This window comes from Durio zibethinus, chromosome 23, assembly GCF_047325235.1.
Source record: "Durio zibethinus cultivar Kanyao isolate XHJ-2024 chromosome 23, ASM4732523v1, whole genome shotgun sequence".
Lineage (NCBI taxonomy): Eukaryota > Viridiplantae > Streptophyta > Magnoliopsida > Malvales > Malvaceae > Durio > Durio zibethinus.
In genome coordinates this window covers 7,284,737-7,307,739 of record NC_143184.1, presented here as the reverse complement: position 1 = coordinate 7,307,739, position 23,003 = coordinate 7,284,737, and the positions used below count along the sequence as shown (strand labels likewise).

Genomic DNA, 23,003 nt, shown 5'->3' with positions numbered 1-23,003 from the left:
GGTTTGGATCAATAGCCCATTAAGTGAGGCTGACTGCAAAATCCATCACCCAAAATTGAGGTCATATTTGTTCCATGCAATCGCTTCGGAGGAAATTGTCCACACTATGATTAAAGGTATAGTTCAATCGTTGGGCCGAGTTTGACACTATTTTAGTGTAATGGGTTTATATCCGAATAAAAAGATGGCCTGACTCAAACAAATTATATAGTAGTATTGTTTATTATTTATTTATTTATCAATATTTCATTATACATAGTAGGAAATTGACAGTTTACGTTATATATTATTATTACATATACTAGTAGGGTACTCACGACTTCGCTACGAGTTCAAAATGTTTTTTCGTAATTGACAATTGAATAATAAGATATTTGATAATAAATTTAAGCAAATTTTAAGCAAAGGAATTATCATTTGGGCTTGATGGCTAAGTTTCTATGCTCTAATCGTCCAAAGATATTTTTTCCTTTATATAATAAAAACTCTCCAATAATTTTTGTTTTTGTTATCTATGTAGTTTTGATAATACAAAATAAAATTTAATTTCCAAAAAACATTCACATCAAATAAAAAAATTCAAAAAAAACCTATAAATGTATAGTTGGGCAAACGTAAAATTATGGCTTGCAATAAAAAGTAACGATTCTATTCTATGATGATTTTGTTCACATATTCTATAAACATATGAATTTCTCTTATCATTCATAGAAATTTTTATTTTTCACCTTTAAAAATAAACTAAGACATAAAGTTATAAATTCAATATATTAATATTGATACCAAAGAGTAATAATAAGAAACATTTAAGTCCAATAACCCACATATTCATAGTCCATAAAAGCTTAAAGAAAATAAACAGCTGTTTACATATAATATTATGGGATACTTTTTTTATAGTATTGTTAAGCCCATTAACCCACACCCATAAAACCCAAAAAAAAAAAAAAGATAATTGTCAACATATAATACATTATGGGATTTTTTTTTATATAGTGTTATATAGATATTTCTATTATACATACTATAAAACATTATATGCTCACATTTTGAAAAGGAGTGCTACTTAAACAATAAGTGACAATAGTTGTGTAAATTAGGGAAAGTTTTAGATAAAATTCTTTACATGAATTTTGTAAAGTTTTTTATTAAAAATAATTAAATAAAAATTAATAGATTAAAAGATCTTGTTATATAAATTAAATATGTAAATTTTGAAAAAATTTTAATAAATTTTAATATATTTTTTTAGATATATATTTTTAGTAAAAATATTAACAAAATTTTTACCGTTTAATAAATATCGATCAAATTTGAATTATAAATAATTTTTTTAATAATTTTTTTTTCAAATTGTTGATTTTCATATTCAACTACATTAATCAATTAGTTTGAATTTTTTATTAAATTATTTAAAAAAAAAACTTCATAAATTTTATCTAAAAACTTCATATAAATTTTGCAATATATAATTGTATATTTTATTTTTAAAATATTAAATTTTTTATTTTAGTATTTAAAATTCTAAAAATCATAAATAAAAAATAATATTTTCTTATTAGATATTGAAAAGGTTGAACTTCGGGTTTTGAACCAAACTTTTCAAGTAAGAAGGAAATTGGCTTGGCCCCCTTTTCCTTATTTAACACTCACTTTACTCCGCACATAAATTTGAAATTCAACGATCTTTATTTAAAGTGACTTTATTTTGGGAAGAATTACAGTGTAGGAATGAGAGCTGTCGAATTTTGTTAATTATTAAGAGTCTTTAACTCCTTAAACACTGGAAAATATTTGGTCCGGAGAATGAATCATATTTTCTTGATCTGTCAATGGAAACAAGAAGCTACCCTAATAAATGGAAGTCCTCTCTCTATGCAAAACTTGAGGGGACTTTGCATTGAAAATTACAAATCCCCAAATATAAAGAAATATAAATAGAAAGCAGTCGGTGCTGGATTTTGAGTAAATCACACTGATGGTTTGGAATGGGGCATACAAGATGAAAGAGGGGAACAAGATAGAACACTTGGCGCCTTGGATCACACCCTAAAATCCGAAGTTTAAAAAAATTATTCCAATAAATTAACCACCTTACCAGTTTTGGGCCAAAACTTGCATTTGATCATAAGAAACAAAGTATTCACCAGAATTGATTAATCCATTGTGTTTTGTAAGCATGTTATTTGATAACATTAGATATTACCATCTCCGGACGATTAATATTAGCTAACATATTACCTACCAAACCAAACCCCATAAAGTTATACACCAATATGCCGTAACTGCACATAACTCAAAGCCCAAAGGCCACCTAATCCCATTATTCCCATCAACTCTTCGAACCAAATATCTCAATTGATTTTCAAAAGTTAAGGGCTCAATTAGACGTGTGATGAAATTGATTTTTATAAAATTAAAAATGATAATAATGATAATTATAATAATAAATTATTTTCAAAAGTTAAGGGCTCAATTAGACGTGTGATGAAATTGATTTTTATAAAATTAAAAATGATAATAATGATAATTATAATAATAAATTATTATAATTATAATTAAAAAAAATTTTCATAAAAAAATTTATATCGAATAAACTTTACCAAAATTAATATTTAAATTTAAGTCCGTACAATCCAAATCTCCGCTTAAAGTCACAGCCAGAAACACAAAATACAAACCCCAAAAACAAAAAACAAAACAAAAATCACCGCAATCGTAGCACAACCGCGCCAATCACGCAGCTGTCCGTTGCTATCATTTTTCTACTCCTTCCGAGCTTAAAGACTAAAACCCACTTCACATTTCAGACAAGCAACAAAACCCCATTTCACCAAAGCACCAGCAAAAGAACAATCCGGGCATGGGTGGCCACGAAGAAGAGGAGAGAAGTGAGGAGTATTTGTTTAAGATTGTGCTGATAGGTGACTCAGCTGTGGGAAAATCAAACCTTTTGTCACGTTTTGCTAGAAATGAGTTCGACAATAACTCAAAGGCAACTATTGGAGTGGAGTTCCAGACCCAAGTAGTAGAAATTGATGGGAAAGAAGTTAAAGCACAGATCTGGGATACTGCTGGCCAAGAAAGGTTTAGAGCTGTTACTTCTGCTTACTATAGAGGAGCTGTTGGTGCTCTTATTGTTTATGATATTAGTAGGAGAACTAGCTTTGATAGCATTAAACGTTGGCTTGATGAACTTACCAGTAAGTTTGTTTTCTCTATCTTCTTTCGCCTTTTTCTTCCTTTTTGTTGCTGATGTGATTTCTTAACTTAGGGAATGTTGAGATTTGAGAAAGAGAGGAAATTATAGTTTTTATATTATTGTTTTTTAAGTGGTAAGAAAATTAGAGCTGAATTCAGAATTAACTGAGCTATTTGGTTGAATTATTGTTTTTGCCATTCTAAGAAAGTTGAATTGAAATCTCTGGATATATTGTCCCTTTTAGCAATCATATTCAGAGAGGTTCTGCTACAGTAAATACGATTCAGATTTGGCAACCATGTAGGAAGGTTCTTTTTCAGTGAATTCCTAAAATAAAGATCCAGGTGGAGATGACAAAGCCTGTTTTTCCGCTATGTGTTTACTGTGGCATAAAATTATTAGGGTTTGCGGTGGTTTTGACTTTTGACTACTCAAATCTTTTTTAATTAATCTACTTTTCCTTTTATTTTGATTGGGAAAACGCGTTATCGTCACCATTATTTATTTCTTTTTGAGTATTTACGGCTTTGCATTTTGGTGGGGCTTGTGCATTGACAAAAGTTCCTTTCATTTTTTAGATTCTGTGTAAAAAAGTTAGTAGTGTACCTTTCTTGGCTGGTGCCCAACTTCCCATTGCTCCTCCTGATCTGAGATCTGATCAGATAATGAGAGGAATTGGTTAAGCAGTGAGAAAATTATTGCATATCTTGCCCATTTCATAAAAGCAATCTTTAATCCCCATGACAACCTTTTGAACATTACATTTTTTTGCTGGAGCTTACTTTTTCTGGTTGGTTTTAAGGAATAAAATATATTATTTAGAGGGTCAGTGGAAACTATTGTTTTGTTCCAGGAAATGTGCAATGTATCCACCTTTTAGGGCATGAAATGGCATCCATGTGTTAGCTTTAAGGTTGTAAAATTTTAACCCCATGTAATTAATCATGCAGCTCATTGTGATAGTACCGTGGCAAGAATGCTGGTAGGGAACAAATGTGATTTGGAGAATATTAGAGATGTCAGCGTGGAGGAAGGCAAAAGCCTTGCAGAAGAAGAAGACTTATTTTTCATGGAGACATCTGCCCTTCAATCTACTAATGTTCAGACTGCTTTCGAGATTGTTATCCGGGAAATCTACAACAATGTAAGCAGAAAAGCCCTAAACTCTGATGCATATAAAGCCGAGTTGTCTGTCAATCGAGTAACCCTCGTCAAGGATGGGGCCACCAACTCATCCAGGGAAGGCTTCTCCTGCTGTGCTAGATGATCTCGTCTTTCATATTTTACACTGCACTCTTTTCTCGATACTATTGCAGACCTTGTTTCACTTTTCCTATGGTCTTACCTTGCGAGTTCTATATGATTAAGTTTGTCATTTTTGATCTTGTGATGGTTATAAAATAAGACTGCATTTTTATTCTTAGATGTTCTATTTGCACTATTACCTCAGACCCACATGCAATGCAAGCCAAATGTGTATCGGCTGATTCCGTTTCATATCAATGTCAATGTGCACCAACATTGCCAAGAGGGAGGATCCTCTGGGGAAAATTACCGCAATGCTATACCTGCAACTGCAAGAACTCCAAGGGGAGCATAAAGAACTTTCAATAAACTAAAAACAGTGCATGAGAGAGAAAGAGAGGGAGAGCAGAGCAGAATATTAGGGAAGAAGTTCATATTCACCTGTTCAATATTATGATGTCTTCTCCACAGCGGAACTATCAGCCGAATCTAACAAACAACTAGCTAGAAGTTCTAATAAATTTACATGGTTAGAATAAAAAAAATGGCCCGTCACCCGCTAATGACGCCTAAGAGTTCATTCTACTAACATCAACAAATATTTACACTGGCAGAGAAAGCACAACACACCCGACTCCCACATCAAAGGGGACTTGCTGCCTTGAATACCATTAAAAGAAATTTATGAATACCCAAGGTTCCTTCAAGGTTTCCTCAATGTAGATGCTACACCCATGACAACAGCCAAGATAATACCTACCCCAGCCCCAATGGAGGCGCCTACAGCTGCAGATATCAAAGAGGATGACTTGGCTTGAGAATCCTTCTTCCTATCTACTGCCACAACATTCTCTTACGCCAACTCCAATGAAAGCCTTTCTCTAGCAAGCTCCTTCAAATTGATATGAAACAAGAAACTCCGAAATTATTTATAAGCGTATGCACTTAATAAAGCAACAAGCAACTAAATTATATAGTATGTTATAGCAACTACATTGTGTGAATATCACAAATAACCAGTGAGTTGCTTTCATATTTCCTGAATAATTTAGCAATACGTTGATAACAGTCATTCAAATTTCATCTATTGAAATTACCTAATAAAAAATTTCATATGGGCAAATACACCCAAGGAATTCATTTATAAATGTTTACAAGAAAGCAATTGGGTCATATCCTGAGATGTCATGTTATATTCACCATAAACATACATAAAACTACATTATTTTTGGTGAGGAATAAGGAAATAGTAACTGTTCAAAAACTAATGTGAGTATAATTAGATGGTATAGAATCCATTTCCCTGCACCGATAGTCAGCTGTCCAGTTAGAAGTACAAGGGCAGCAGAACAAAGGCATTTCCGTAATAAGTTTGCAACTTCATGAAGCAAATAGATCCTCAGATTATATGCATTATGTTTTTCTTCAGTAACTATTATATCATGTAGACATTAGAAAGGTCAATCATTTTAACAACTGCCCACCACCAATTCGGTGAGACATAAAAAAGTCAATTTTATCAACGCAAATATGTACTGCATGAAAGTTTCAATTTCTATCACAAGATTAATAACTATGAATTTTTTGTTATTATTACTTCACTATTTTTTAGCTAGTTTCTCAATATACAAATCTATAAATCTTTTTTCTTTATAAATTCTCCAATGCCTGCGGACAAGGAACTCATTAGTAGCTATGAATATTCAAAGCTATTTATGATCTATAATTGTACCTCCAGGGAAGCTTCTTCGTGGCTCTGAAGAACATGATGGACAAGATGGCAAACAGAATTAACCCCCTCCACGGGGAAAACAGTATCTTTCCTTTGGAAAGGCCTGCGAACAAGGTCAATTGGAGCAGATAGAAGCTTCTGAACACCCATTCTCCCATCGGAATCTCCACTTATTACAACCCAAGCCAATGAAGCACTAGCAGCACCGGGCATAATGTATGGACAAGAATTGATAACTTCAGTGGTGCTTGAAGATGCTTGATATGCCTGAACAACTGTATTAATTACAGCTCTCTGTTGGTGTGCACTAACAGAAAATTTGTTTGTTATTGCAAGGACCCTAGGTATTCCAAGAGCTTTTGCCTCATCTAACAGTAGTGAAAGGGCTGGGTATTGCTGTGATGCATCTCGATGATTGTATCGAGGTATCGTATGGGATAGGTTATGCACAAGAACAATTAAATCAGTCTTCCTACTAAGGTCACAGATTCCCCTCCATAATTCATTTTTGAACCAAGAAGCCTCCTTGGCCAGCTCCTACAAGTTACAAAAAACATGGGCAAACAAATTACAGTGCCAATTTCTTTAAAGACCTAAAAGGTGGATATTAACTTATATAATACCAATAAAGTTGTAATTACATATTAGTTTCCACTCTGAGACTCTTTTTAGCACCAAAAGACTTAAAGCTATATACTCAATAAATTTAAAACGCTCAATTGAAGGATCACCCCAACTCCACTACCAACCATGAATTCAAGGAAGGAAAGAAAGTCCAGGATAATATGAGATATAATATTTGCTATCCTACTGTATAAGCGTTATCTATCATTCTCAAGAACTCCTCAAATCGATTCAAACAAATAAATCTGTTCTGCATTAAAAGTGGCCAAAGGAATAAGGAATGTTGAAATAAAAGGCACAAAATCTGAGGCCAACTGGCATAAAAAACTTTGAATCATAAAACATGATCTAGTTTCAACTGTATTCCTCAGACTTTTACAGAAAACTTACCTGCAAATTTCCTCCAGGTGAATCAGAGTAGCATAAACCACCAGCAATACCATCTTGAAAATCAGCTTCTAGTTGTAGATTTTCAATGTTGGTAATAGCAGTAAATTTGCCTTGACCCAATATTGCCTTGAAAAGAGAGGTCTTACCAGCACCCTAGTAAACCACAAATAAAACATTTGGCAATGTGGAAAGCGAAAAATAATACAAAATTTACAAGATGGAAATGAAGATAAGAATACCTCAAGACCAAGAAGTCGCACCCTACGAATTCTAACATTAACCTCCTTTGATGCAGTTGTACAATCACTAGAAAAGAATATTAAAATGTCACCCAAACCTTCTGGCCTTATGGATTTTTCTTGATGAGATGATGCCGTATTATGTTCTCTATTGAGATTAGCTGTGTCTGAATCAATTGAAGGAAACATGGTCATCAAAGAATCTGCTATTATCTGATGCTTAGGAGGTCGCCTCAAAGGAGCTCCTATTAAGACTCTTATTTTTTGTAAATCTGGTGGTTCCTTATTCCCAGATGAGTGAGCTGGTGCTGAAGGAAATGATTCCAAAGTAGTTGAACACCTGAATCAGAACCAAAAATGCTTATCATGAACCAAGGTATGAGAGAGAGATTCATGCAACTTTGAGCATATATTTACATGCATTTGTTTCAATGTCACATGTTGTCCAGAAAAAAAGGTTCAGCATGTATTATTTTACTAAAGCTGTATCAAATAATGAATTGAACACTTGTGTGCATTTCGGTTCAGTTGTTGTCATAATACTTTTTCAGTAATCCTGATCAACAAAAGCAGGACAGGTTCTTTTACGAAAAACTTAAACAAACCCAGATTGAGATAACAGAGAGAAAATCATTCAGTTAACCAATTGGCAGATGATTCAACCCTGACAGTTTCCTTATGTCTATAGGCAGTGACTTTACATTTACCCAAGACAAGGGGAAAATAGAAAAGAAAGAAAAATAGAGGGAGAGAGAACTAGTATTAAACCAGCAGAGTTGTTATACTGGATGTCGACAGTTGTGTTATCACTGATCTGATTTTTCAGAATTAATTCCCAAATCTGGTTAGCTTTCCTAACTGTATCAGGATTCTTATGATTAGTTAGGGTTACTTGGCTGATACTCTAGTTAATTTAGCTCCAAGTTAGAACTATAACTGGGTTCATACCATCCGGAGTAGTTGACCTTAAACCTGCTCAATGTTAGCAAATATATTAATGGCAAATAAATCTTTGGATCAAAAAAACATATGGAAGCACAATGCGGTAGATAGATCCAAAGAGTAACATCCTGAAGAATTAAGAATACGTCTTACCATATTAACTCGACGTCAAAAAACATTCACAAAAATAAAAACAAAAATATGAGGACAAACAACCATACCATTTGCCATTTACTTGAGCATGAACCAGTGTGCACAGATGCAACCCGAATCCAGTAATAACAACCTTCAAAGGTTCTGTGTTCTTCTCCCCAGGAACACCATTCCACCCAAAAGGCAAGATGGAAGTAGCCGTACGAATAATAGGAGACTCAACAATATGCCCAAGCTCTACAGCACCTACGACTGAAAGTCCAAGCCACTGTTGCAGATGTGGAACTGTAGCAATTGCTCCATTCCAAAGAAAGATGAAGCATTATCATTCATGCACAGGTTGTGAATTCTGCAAAAAAAACTTAATTGAATCGCTTACGCAATCCAGTAATAAATGTGTCTAAGGACTAAGTATTCAACTGGCGTATGCATATCCCAAATAAGGATATATTTTTTCTCCAAGAAATACTCAACAGAATAAAGGTTCCCAAAATTCCACCTCAATGCCACATGCCCCATTTCTTAATTATTCAATAAATTTCATTACTTTTAGGCATAAAACTAGCCAAAGTCGACATAGAGAGAAGGGATAACAAGAACAAACAGGCACAAAGAAGAATGAATAATGAGAAGCACAATATCAAGTACATGATGATCAGTAAAACATCAAATAAAGATAAATTATAGACCTGTTATCATTGCTTATAGTGGTTCTTGTGTAAATAAGTTTACTAGAGGAAGACCAAAGCACAAGTAACTGCAAATCGCCAATCTGCCTAGCAATAAGAAGCACAGAAGAAGCCATCTGGGATCATCAATTGCCAACCGGCCAAGTGTGGATCATCCAGAACATACAACAGATGTGGCCTTGAAATCAATTAAAGACTTCTAATAATGGGACTAGCACTTTTTTATAGCCAGTCCATTTATCGTTCTTCAGTTTGACTTATCTTTTTCAAATGGACGGGAAACAGTTACAGAACCTAGAGACAAAAAACCCCAAAATGCCCATGTTCTGAAGTATTAATATGAAGCCCACCCATTGATGCAAAACTTAAATTTTTTAAAAGAGAAAAAAGAACTAATAAATAATACTTGGATAAATAATAAGCTCATAATTTATGGATAATTGTACATAAATAATATTGCATAATTACACTCTTGTTCCAACTCCACTTCTAAACCTGGTGACCTAGCATTAGCAGTGCATATGTATTTTCAGTAGACAACATTATAAAGAAATTAGATTAAAGAGCATTTTCTATCAAGGGACTAGGAAGCAACAACATTGAGTTCATCAACAGTTTATAAGCTCAGGAGTTAATTGTTTATATTCTTCAATTTGTTTAGAATACACTGGCCAAAAAATTTTGTTTAGAATACAAGCCCTATTTGGTCATTTTATTAGCTTATGTACTCTGTATCATTTGCTGTGCTTTTGTCATGATGAATTACTCAAAGGAAAATAAAAAAATTCAAAACATAAAGGTAAAAAATTTGCATTGTGTGGGAATAAATATGCTAGCTGATTTAACAGAAGAAAAGAAATGCAACATTACAAATAGAATTTAGAACTAAACATTAAAATAAACAGCACTAGGAGTTAAACTATTACATAATCGATCATTACCTTTGAAATCGAGACCTATATGACTTCATTGAATGAGATTGAAATCGTTCCCTTAATTCAACAATCACAGATATGACCTGAAAATGTCTTTGCCAGAAGAAAGCAAACAAAATGAGAGGTTGAAGAAGACATAATCCGCAGCTCATAAATCATAAACAATAATGGCCATTGAAAATGGTGCCACTTATTTATGAAGTATAAAGTACCAAATCTTCCTAACAAACAAAGCCTAGACAGAAGCTGCATAAATAAAGGAGACTCATAACGATGTTAACTTTGAGTACTCTGCACCTGAGAGTGATTCAACTGACGAATTCCCCAAGAGATAGAGCTGTTATGAGTGAATTTGTTTAATAATTTATTCGTATAAATAATTGAAATAACAGCATTACAAACCCGTGGCAACCATTAAGCATTGTAACATTAGGAGAACAGCTTAGTATGATACCATGATGCAGGACAAAAATAAATAAATGATCTATATCTCACTTTTCCAATTTGAGTGACAATAGTTGTAACTACCAGAAAAGATTACAACACTCCCAAAGATATCTCAATAAAGCAAATTGATGTGTAAGAAAGCTCATTAAACTTTTCATGAAATTACAAAATCTAAACCTCAAATAGATAGGCCAGATGAAGCAAGACCTTAGGGCCATTTCAAATCAGGATTAGTTTGCACAGAATGCCAAAGCAACAAGATTGTCACCTGCCCCTTTGCACATATGCAGGTAATAGTTACTAAGAAGCAACTATTACCATTTAATGCAATAAAAATTTTAGAACAATCTCAAAATTCCTATTTAACTTATGCATAGCAAATAAACAACAGAAACAAATTATTATGAATATTTTCCACATTCATGAATTTATCTTTATGATAATTGACAAAGAAACAAGTGAATGAAGTATTTTTTGACACCAGAGTGTCTGCACATTATACAACTTAGGCTGAGACTAAGACAAATTTATCCAAAAATAAGATGGGCTTATCTTTGGTCCAAATCCACACATAAATAAAGTGGGTTGAAATAGGGAAATTGCGTTCACGCTAGCTGAAAAAAAAATCATGAATATGAATGGGATTGTGGTCAGGTTCAAGAGTAAATTGGCAGATTATGTTCATGCCAATCTTATGATTTTAGGCATGATTATAGCAATGTAATATGAAAGTTTCCATAATTGGAGGAATGTTCGTAGCTTATATATTTTCTATTATTCTTTGGTAAAAAGCAGCATAGAGTTTTCTTTACCCTTAAGCAATCTTTTATATTGTTCTTCAAGTTCTGTATCTCTTAGGTGGATTTCTTAAAATGGTGAACTTTTATTTTTCTGTATCTTTGATTAGAATTCTTAAAGTGGTGTTTCTGTATCAATTAGTTTCTAGTTTTGGTGATAAACTTTTATCCCTTTTAATCTAATAATCATATTCTGTCATTATTCAAATTTTTGTAAATTGTCTTTTTTGTGAGTTTTTTTGTCCGCAATTAATCTCCACATCTCAAACATCAATTCCCGACATCAAATTGGTATTAGAGCTATGGCAGGTCGTTGTCGTCAAGCACCAACAGAAGAGGTTGAAGCCAACATCAACGTTGCAGCAATTACTAATGTTGACCCAAAGGATGCCATCATAGAGGAGATGTGACAACAGATCTTTCAGCTACAACATCAGCTACATATACAAGAAGAGATAAGGAGGCAACGAAGAAGGTGAAGGAGAAACCAATCCAACTGTGGAAACAACAACGATTCTGATGATAGCACCTTATCTCACCCATGGCAAGTTAGAGACTATCTACGTAGAAACCAACTTCAACCTAGCATATTCAAGCCGAAGATAGAAATTTTTGAGTTCGAGGGAAAAATGCAACCTGAAAAATTCTTAGATTAGCTACACACGATGAAACGCATATTTGAATACCATGATGCCCCTAAACATCACAAGGTGAAGTTAGTGGCCATCAAACTTAGAAAGCATGCATCCTTTTGGTGAAAAAATCGAAAGAAACAAAGGGAAAGAAAAGGCAAGAGAAAAATTGTAACTTGAGAAAAGATGAAAAGAGAGCTAAGGAGAAAGTATCTCCAGACAGCTTCCGACAATATGTCTTCCTTAGGCTCCATAACTTGAAGCAAAGGAATATTTCGGTGGAATAATATATTAAGAAGGGAAACACGCCCAAAACCAACGTTTTTACCAAACCCCCTTCAAATCTACACATAAATAAAGAAACAATCTAATGCTGTCAACACTCAAACCCAAAGAGACTTCAAGTGCCAAGGAGTTAGGCATATACATTCTAAGCGTCCAAATCTCAAAATAATTACATTGGTTGAAAATGAAGTTCTTGAAGATGTTGAAAGAGAACCTATTGAAGTACACCAGGATCTTGAACAACATGTTAAGAAAACCTATGGTGATCTTAAGTCTTCACTTGTTATACAAATATAGCTTGAGTGATGTGCATATTGAGGAAGAAGACAGCCTTTTTGAAATTGTTCTTGGTAAGAATACAATTTACCCTTTAGATTTAATTTAATTTTTTGTTAACCAGAATTTTGATAGAGATGTAAAAAAAAAAGCCAAGAGTATCAAAATATTTCATGAACAGCCTCAGAATAGAAATTTGAAGAATAATGAGAAATATAAAAGGGTAATAATCATGCATCGAAAACATGTGAAGTTTAAATAACATGATTTGGTGTGGATTAACTTGCAGAAAGAAAGATTTCCTTTGGAGAAGTTTGGCAAACTACAATCTAAGGTAGATCATCTATTTAGAATTTTTCAACGCATTAGGAAAAATGCCTACAAGATAGAGCTTCTCGATACTTATGGAGTATCTTCTACCTTCAATGTTATTGATTTGTCACCTTATCATTGTGAGAATACTAGTTTAAACTTGAGGACAAATATTTTCTAACCATAGGAGATTGACATCAGAGTGTCTACACATCATACAACTTGGGTTAAGACTAAGGCACACTTATTCAAAAATAAAATGAGCCTATTCTTGGTCCAAATCCAGACATAAATAAGGTGACATGGAATAGGGAGATTGCATTCACACTAACTGAAAAAAAAGATCATAAATATGAATGTGATTGTGATCAGGTTCAGGAGTAAATGGACAGATTATGTTCACATGCAAATCTCATGATTTTAGGCATAATTCTAGCAATGTAATTTGAAGTTTCTATGCTTAGAGGGATGTTCGTAGCTTATATATTTTCTATTATTATTTGGTAAAAGACATAATAGAGTTTTCTTTACCCTTAAGCAATATTTTAGATTGTTCTTCAAGTTCTGTATCTCTTAAATGGATTTCTTAAAATGGTGAACTTTTATTGTTCTGTATCCTTGATTAGAATTCTTAGGGTGGTGTTTTTATATCACTTAGTTTCTAATCTTGGTGATGAACTTTTATCCCTTTTAATCTAATAATCATATTCTGTCATTATTCAAATTCTTGTGAGTTGTCTTCTTTGTGAGCTTTTTTGTTCACAATTAATTTTCACATCTCAAACAGCAATTCCCAACATCATTCCTTCATAATATGTACTTGTCCAAACGGTACATATGAAGGTAAAGAAGGCACTCTACCCCATCTCTTGTTGCCCGCACTACCATTGTTTTTTCCTGTCAACTTTCCAGATCCCATGTCTGACGCACCGTTATCAGTGTCAGCAAATGGTTTAAGAGATATGCCATCAGTACCCTCCTGAATTTCAAGAGACTGTGGTCCAACAACTACATCCTCAATTGAAGACGCAGTTGTAGAGTCAGCAGTGGATGGCTCTAAGGGATCAATTTGCTTTCCTCTGTTTTTTTTTAAATTGTCTTCTACGCTACCAGAACAAGTCTTGAAAGTCTCCAGAAGGGACCCTCGACAGGGCCAACACCTATAACCAATTGCTCTCCTTCATTCTCTTTTAGCTTCTCTGCCTTTCCTTTCTGTAACCGTTGTTCATTCTTTGATGTTGATAAACCGGTAATTCCCACGTCAGAGGACATCAATAAACTTTGCACATTATAGTGATGAAAATAAGCAGGTGAAAGGATATGCAGTACAAGATCTTCAGGAATGCAGTAACTCTTGAAATAGTGCTGCCAACCTTTTCTATTAACATAACTGGCAAAGAAGAATATCGAACACGCAGAGCAAACAATTAGCTTCAGAAGAAAAAAATAGGAAAGGATAATTATTTCAGAAAAAGGGTAGAGCACTCACTCTCTTAAAGCCGCATTTCCTACTCAAGGTTGGGAAAATGTTATACACTTGAGTACTTGACCTGAACCTTTTCGTTTTCTTTTGATGAAGATGATACAGCAATGACCTTCAAAATGCAAGGGTAGCCAATGCTGCCACCTATAATGTCATACACAGAGAAGGCATGAAATAGATAGTCAGAGGCAACATGCCAGGTAAAATTTTAAGTAAAACTTACTGCTCCACCAAGCGCATGTCCACATAATACAAGTTTTCGTTCCTTTTTCTGAGCAAGCCTGTACAACTCCAAAGCAGGTATGCCTTTAGCACGAGCCAAGAAACCCTAAAGATAATAAATTGGAATGAAAATAATTAAAGAAATAATTACACATTAAAGATAATAAATTGGAATGAAAATAATTAAAGAGATAATTACACATAATCTGGAAGTATTTATTATTATACATGATAACTAACTACGTAAAAGTATGAACAGGGCAAAAATATTCAAAACTTGTAAATATCAATGGCAAAAACACAACAACATATCCTAGAAAATAAATTCTAATGATATATGAATGATAGACTGTCACCATACCCGATGGGCAGCAGGTTTAGGCATATCTTTAATCCACTTAGATTTTGATTCCAAGGAATTGAACTGGTTTTCCCCATTTCCTTTTTGTCTTTCACCTTTGTTGGCTTTAGTTACTTCAATCTGGTCAACATCCTCCATGACATCCTCATGAAATATAGCACCTTGAAGTATGTTTGCATCAGCCAAGACATCTCTTAATGAAAGCAAGAAAGAAAAAAAAGTCATGCTTTTGAAAGTAATAAATAATTAGTAAAACTATAAAACAGACATGCTTACTTATACTGCTTGGTTCCAATGAAGGAAGCAAATAGCGTATCACAGGCTTCTGCCAACAGATACCTGCAATAAGACAGGTGCAAAGGAAAAATAAGAGAACCAACAAGTATCAAATACAAAGGTAATATCTCAGACAACTATGTGTGCAGCTGATTAGTAGTAATTCATAGTGGAGTACCACCAAAGACCTAATCCAAACTAAATGCAAACCAGGCAATCAGCTATATTAATCACCTTATGTTATTCCACTCTATCTCAAGCAATATCCCAATTGAAATCTCATGAAACATGATGCTATTTTTTAAATTTATGATGGATGCACACATCTACATTCAAATTTATTTAACCCCATTTTAGTTTGCATTAGGGCCAAAGCTACACGAGCATGTTGAATTGTTGACAAGTAATGAGAAAATTAGAGTTAAATTTATAGGGAAAAACTTTTCACATCTGCATTACATACACCTTTTAAAGGATCAAACAATTAAGGTTTATGACTTTATGCAAAGAAGCAATACAGCACTTCTACAAAAACTAAATCATCTTCATCAACATTATTATAGCTTGCTATTGTGGCGCAAAATGATTCATCTGAACTTGAGTAAATATGAAAGATTCTTCACAACTATGTAATGGACATGAATAAAAAGAGGAGTATAGTTTATGGAGTAAAAAATAAATAACCTGTGCTGAACATGATCCGAAGAAGGTTGCACTCGTTCTAGAGAAACAATTTGTCCTCCAAAATCATCCTTGAATTTGTTCACAGCTCGAATCATCTCGGTAGCAGGTTTCTACCATGTAAGGCAAAAAAAAAATTTTATTTTGCCATAAATAACTGAAAATTCATCAGCCTAGGGGCAATGCATGCGCTTTATGATAAATTTCTTTTAGCTCGTGATTCAAACTAAGAACATTCATTTTTTTTTTTTGAATTAAACATGGATTATTGTTAGCATTCACCTTCAAATTATGCATTTATAAAGCTAAAAATTAATGGTCAAATTATAAAACCTTTTTAAAATATAAATTTGGCGTAATGGGAAAAGTTTCAAAAATGGGCTAATTATTTTTACCTTGTAAGCGCACTCGGAGTAGACCATGCATCAAAGAATGTCTTGCAAATCCGAGATAGAAACAGCTTTAACGGCTCGGCAAAGCTCTTGGAGTTGTCGCTTTCGTCTCTCGTACTCTTGGAGTTTCTGGCGATGTTCCCTGCCGCCTGTGTTCCATGGCGGCCACTGCCACCTCAGCTGCCACTGGAGCGGACCCCACGAGACTTTCAGGATCTTGGCTCTCTGGCCCCTGATCCACGTCTCCACTATGCTCTGTATCGATTCCATTGTTCGACCAAAAGATTTTTTTTTTTTTTTCGTTTGTCTAAGTTTGGATGTTACTGTTAAGGTTTGAGAGGGAGACAGAGAAGAGCAGTGAAGCGAAGGATAGGGCGAATCCAAGTTTTATGAAAGGAGCCAAAGAAGCATGTAAATTATACATGAATTAGAATGAAACACTGTCACTGAACATTTTTAATTAAATAAATAGTATTAAGAAGGTGGTAAGTGTTTTATTTTTAATTTTTCAAAACATAGATAGGGGATCACCATTTTACCCTCGCTTTAAACATAGTTCAAGGATATATCTCATCTTTTAATTTTATTTTTGTAATTAAAATTTTATATTAATAATATATTAAATATATTAAAATTTTACCCTCGCTTTAAACATAGTTCAAGGATATATCTCATCTTTTAATTTTATTTTTGTAATTAAAATTTTATATTAATAATATATTAAATATATTAAATTTTATATATATAAAGAGGGGTAGATTTATAAAGTGTAAATTTTTTTTAGTTTTATATATTTTTTAATCCTTAATTTTAATAAATTTAAGAAATTAAAAATTAAAAATTAAAAATTAAAAAATAATTTAATTTTATCTCTTAAATTTATTAAAATTAATAATTAAAAAATATATAAAATTTTAAAAATTTTACATTATATTAATGTTACATCTCAGGCATTACTGCAAGGGTTTTTTTAAAAATTGTTTTAACTTTGAAATGTCGAAAAAATAAGTTAAAAGTACAACAATAAATCATAATTTCTAAATTGATAATATAAGAAATTATATTTAAATAAGTATTATTATAAAGAAAAGTTTGATATATTATTGAGTTATAGTTTACCTTCTTTTTTTTTTTGGAAATTTTAAAGGAAATAATTTGGAGGTAATATAACTTGCATTGATAAATCAAGTAAGCTATTATCAACATAATTGATTCATGTGTATATATATTATTTAATAAATATATTACAATTAAATTACATTAAACATTAAATACATTTTTTCACAATTAATCGAATTCATAAATATCATAGATTTATGAAAGATTAAATTCACAAATAGTTAAATTCATTTATTTTTTATTTGATTCATAATTAATTAATAGCAAATATGAATTTAGATTTAAAATTTTAAATAATATCAAATACATTTATCCATAATTAATTAAGCTTATGAATATCTAAATTCATAAGTAGTCTAAGTATATATTAATGTTAGATGAAATGTCATTAAGTAAACTTTGATAACATGTTAAAAAAAAAAAAAAAAGCTAAAATGGCAATTAAAATGATTTAAGCGTGACAAAAATGAAACTTACTTGATAGTGTTTATGTATCATAAAGATATACAACAAGGATAAAAACATATGTATGCTAAATATACATATATATAATAGGAATTTATTTATATTAGTGTAATTTTTATCATCAAAATTACTAAATTTAAAATTGTTTTTGATTTAGCCATGGATTTAATTTTCATCCAATATCCAAAAAAATATAAAAATTACATTAATGTAATTAAATCCCTACTTATATATATATATATTATGAGGGATCAACTTATATTTTTTAATTTTTCACATTTAGCTAACTCTTTTCTTTTAATAGATCAAGGAACGAGAGAGATAAATAAAAATAAAAAAATAATTTACTTTAATCCTTTAAATTTATTAAAATCAATGATTAAAAAATACATAAAACTAAAAAAATTTTACACTAGGTAAATTGATCTCCCCCATACATATATATATATATATCAAATGTTTCATTATGTGTTCTTTTTTCTTTTTTTCTTTTATCCCTAAGAAAATAAAAATGATACTACTATTAGAAATTCTAAACATGTAAATTTTTTGTTCTTGTTTTTTCCCTTAGGATTTAAAAAATAAAATTCTGGTTTAAAAAAAAATGCATGAATTCATGATGAGAAATGAGATTTCAAATTGGAAAAAATTATAATAAATTGGTACTAGATGACATTTTTCTTTTTTTTTTTTACCAGATATTACATTTTATCTGAATAAATCGACAGTTAATAATTATAAACTTTTTTTTGGCTACACTATTTTAGTTTCAATAAATGCAATTAATATATCATGTTTATTATACGGAAAATGTACTCTTTCTTAAGAAATCTAAATCTTTTGATTTTTTTTTTTTTAACTTAACAATCTTTCTCTCTATTTTCAAGTAGTTTTTTTAGATGAAAAAAAGTAAAACTTTAAACCCTAAATGAATAAACCCAAAATTTATTTAAAATTATATTTAAAAAAAAACTACATAAATTTATTTGATTCATCTCCCTTTTTCCGGTGAAAAAACAAAATTGATTTTTGTGGTTTTGTTAAACACGGTGAAGAATAGAGAATGGTCCGATGATCAGTCGACTGAAAATATTGTCGCTTAAAGCCTTCAAATTCGACCTCTTCATTCATATCTATCTAATTCCGATTATTTTATCATGAAATAATAAATGATGTTTTATTCATATTTTACTAATAATAAAATTATATAAAAAAATTTTAATTGGATTGACGTTTTATTATTTTAAGTATTTCAAAGTAAAAAATGCAAAATTGACATTAAAACACAAAAAGCTTTTTTTGTTTTAAAAAAAAAGCATAGCCCAAAGGAAAAGAGATCTTGATTTGAAATTAAGACTTTTATATATTCATAAAGCTTTTTTAACTACTAGATTAAGAGATGAAAAACAAATAGATAATTTTTTAAATGATAAATTATATGATTTTATCTTTGTATATAATAATACTAATATAATTAATATGACATGTTAATTACAAATTAATAATAACATTATTTTTTTACTTTTTATTTTTGTTTTATAACTATTTAAAATATAAAAAGTATACAATAAAAAATAACAAAAAATATCAACCAAAAATTGTTGAAATATAAAAGTAACAATACCTCTATTTTTTATTATTATTATAGTACTAAAATGTAAATATCTCCAAACAATTTCATCTTTTTTTTTTCTTAACTACTATGGCTTTTAGATGTGGTCAAGTCCATATTTCAACATGGGCATATGGGCTAATTCTTTAGGCAATCTCATTATTGATTGAGGTCCATCAGATTAGGATGGCCCAATAAAGTATAAAGGACCATTATTTATGGGTTCGGATATAAAATAAGAGGCCCGAATAAAAATTACAAAACCCAGGTTGTACTACGAGTTTGACAGGCTGCCGAGCCCACAACGTCCCTCTTTTTTTGTCCCTCTCGGTGGTAGAGGCTAAGGACCACCATTTTAGGACGATACATGGGTATCAACATCCAACAGAGTCCAAAAAACTCTTTTTGAGCTTCTAATCTTTGTAGGTCCACAGGCGTGATTCATGCAGGGATGGGATAACATTATTAAAGCTGTAAGTTAAAAATATGTGAGGTTACATGGAAAGTAAATAGACCAAACCACCTTTTTATTGTTTTGGGAAAAAGAAGCAAGAGGCAAAGTTCTGCAAAAATGATACGGTAAACGGCCAAAAAGGACGGCCGAATTAAGCAAAGGTGAAAAACAAAAGAAGTTGGCTGGAAAATCAGCATCATATATAAAATGTTGGCTTTGTGAAGAGTATTAGATCTTGGATTTGGGAAATGAAGATGAGATCAGGCAATCTGTCATGAAACTCGGTCCATCACTCCAAAAATGACTAGTCACTTTACAACGTACTTGGTCGAAAATCTAGTTCCTACCATTAATGTGTTTTTGGTGGGATTATTAGATAGAAATTAAGTAAGAAAGTCTGTCGAGGGTAAGTATAAAAACACTAAACATCAAACATGTCATTGTTGGAAACACTGAGTGAAATTTATTTGAAATTGATTAGATATTATTTAATGGATAAAAAAATTTATAAAAAAATTTTAAAAGAAAAAATATTATTAATAAGTAAGTTTGTATACTTATAAATCGATAAAATTTTTAAAAGTTTATGTATTAAAAAAATAAATTATAAGATTTTATGGGATAGATATCTTATAAAATTATTAAAAATTTACGTATTATGAATGTATATGTTGGAGATTTACGTATTATTGATATATATATATGTTTAAATATTTGTGAATAGATTAGAAAAGATTGAAAGAAATATTAAGAAAATATTTCTTAATTTTAATAAATTTAAGAAATTAAAAATTAAAAATTAAAAAATAATTTAATTTTATCTCTTAAATTTATTAAAATTAATAATTCAAAAATATATAAAATTTTAAAAATTTTACATTATATTAATGTTACATCTCAGGCATTACTGCAGGGGTTTTTTTAAAAATTGTTTTAACTTTGAAATGTCGAAAAAATAAGTTAAAAGTACAACAATAAATCATAATTTCTAAATTGATAATATAAGAAATTATATTTAAATAAGTATTATTATAAAGAAAAGTTTGATATATTATTGAGTTATAGTTTACCTTTTTTTTTTTTTTGGAAATTTTAAAGGAAATAATTTGGAGGTAATATAACTTGTATTGATAAATCAAGTAAGCTATTATCAACATAATTTGATTCATGTGTATATATATTATTTAATAAATATATTATAATTAAATTACATTAAACATTAAATACATTTTTTCACAATTAATCGAATTCATAAATATCATAGATTTACGAAAGATTAAATTCACGAATAGTTAAATTCATTTATTTTTTATTTGATTCATAATTAATTAATAGTAAATATGAATTTAGATTTAAAATTTTAAATAATATCAAATGCATTTATCCATAATTAATTAAGCTTATGAATATCTAAATTCATAAGTAGTCTAAGTATATATTAATGTTAGATGAAATGTCATTAAGTAAACTTTGATAACATGTTAAAAAAAAAAAAAAGCTAAAATGACAATTAAAATGATTTAAGCGTGACAAAAATGAAACTTACTTGATAGTGTTTATGTATCATAAAGATATACAACAAGGATAAAAACATAAGTATGTTAAATATACATATATATAATAGGAATTTATTTATATTAGTGTAATTTTTATCATCAAAATTACTAAATTTAAAATTGTTTTTGATTTAGCCATGGATTTAATTTTCATCCAATATCCAAAAAAATATAAAAATTACATTAATGTAATTAAATCCCTACTTATATATATATATATATATATTAGGAGGGATCAACTTATATTTTTTAATTTTTCACATTTAGCTAACTCTTTTATTTTAATAGATCGACATAGATAAATAAAAATAAAAAATAATTTACTTTCATCATTTAGATTTATTAAAATTAATGATTAAAAAATACATAAAACTAAAAAAATTTTACACTATGTAAATTGATCTCCCCTATATATATATATATATATATATATATATATCAAATGTTTCATTATGTGTTCTTTTTTCTTTTCTTCTTTTATCCCTTAGAAAATAAAAATTATACTACTATTAGAAATTCTAAACATGTAAATTTTTTTGTTTTTGTTTTTTCCCTTAGGATTTAAAAAATAAAATTTTGGTTTAAAAAAAATGCATGAATCCATGATGAGAAATGAGATTTCAATTTGGAAAAAATTATAATAAATTGGTACTAGATGACATTTTTCTTTTTTTTTTTTTTACCAGAGATTACATTTTATCTGAATAAATCGACAGTTAATAATTATAAACTTTTTTTTGGCTAAACTATTTTAGTTTCAATAAATGCAATTAATATATCATGTTTATTATACGGAAAATGTACTCTTTCTTAAGAAATCTAAATCTTTTGATTTTTTTTTTTTTAACTTAACAATCTTTCTCTCTATTTTCAAGTAGTTTTTTTAGATGAAAAAAATTAAAACTTTAAATCCTAAATGAATAAACCCAAAATTTATTTAAAATTATATTTAAAAAAAAACTACATAAATTTATTTGATTCATCTCCCTTTTTCCGGTGGAAAAAAAAAAATTGATTTTTGTGGTTTTGTTAAACACGGTGAAGAATAGAGAATGGTCCAATGATCAGTCGACTGAAAATATTGTCGCTTAAAGCCTTCAAATTCGACCTCTTCATTCATATCTATCTAATTCCGATTATTTTATCATGAAATAATAAATGATGTTTTATTCATATTTTACTAATAATAAAATTATATAAAAAAATTTTAATTGGATTGACGTTTTATTATTTTAAGTATTTCAAAGTAAAAAATGCAAAATTGACATTAAAATACAAAAAGCTTTTTTTGTTTAAAAAAAAAAGCATAGCCCAAAGGAAAAGAGATCTTGATTTGAAATCAAGACTTTTATATATTCATAAAGCTTTTTTAACTACTAGATTAAGAGATGAAAAACAAATAGATAATTTTTTAAATGATAAATTATATGATTTTATATTTGTATATAATAATACTAATATAATTAATATGACATGTTAATT

The 23,003-nt window shown here is 30.2% G+C and overlaps 1 protein-coding gene and 1 pseudogene across 2 annotated transcripts; one reads left to right on the top strand and one right to left on the bottom strand.

The window, feature by feature from the left end:
- Positions 1-2,670: 2,670 nt before the first annotated feature.
- Positions 2,671-4,627, top strand: LOC111314444 (ras-related protein RABA5b). Its single transcript, XM_022915820.2, has 2 exons — positions 2,671-3,203; positions 4,153-4,627. The coding sequence occupies exons 1-2, from the start codon at positions 2,864-2,866 to the stop codon at positions 4,467-4,469; spliced, it is 657 nt and encodes a 218-aa protein (XP_022771555.1). The 5' UTR covers positions 2,671-2,863; the 3' UTR covers positions 4,470-4,627.
- A 372-nt stretch (positions 4,628-4,999) lies between these two features.
- LOC111313105 (uncharacterized) lies at positions 5,000-16,681 on the bottom strand (annotated as a pseudogene). Its single transcript, XR_016332563.1, has 14 exons — positions 16,319-16,681; positions 15,927-16,036; positions 15,243-15,305; positions 14,967-15,159; positions 14,607-14,711; positions 14,390-14,527; positions 13,721-14,290; positions 10,417-10,488; positions 10,158-10,234; positions 8,596-8,876; positions 7,433-7,772; positions 7,194-7,346; positions 6,180-6,716; positions 5,000-5,339 (listed from the first exon to the last, which is right to left on the bottom strand). The product of XR_016332563.1 is annotated as an uncharacterized LOC111313105 (transcript).
- Positions 16,682-23,003: the final 6,322 nt, after the last annotated feature.

Bases quoted from the DNA above. Each gene is read 5' to 3' on its own strand.
- LOC111314444 (XM_022915820.2), top strand. From the start codon at position 2,864: ATGGGTGGCCACGAAGAAGAGGAGAGAAGTGAGGAGTATTTGTTTAAG. The intron at 3,204-4,152 runs GTAAGTTTGTTT...TTAATCATGCAG, and splicing joins TTGGCTTGATGAACTTACCA to CTCATTGTGATAGTACCGTG.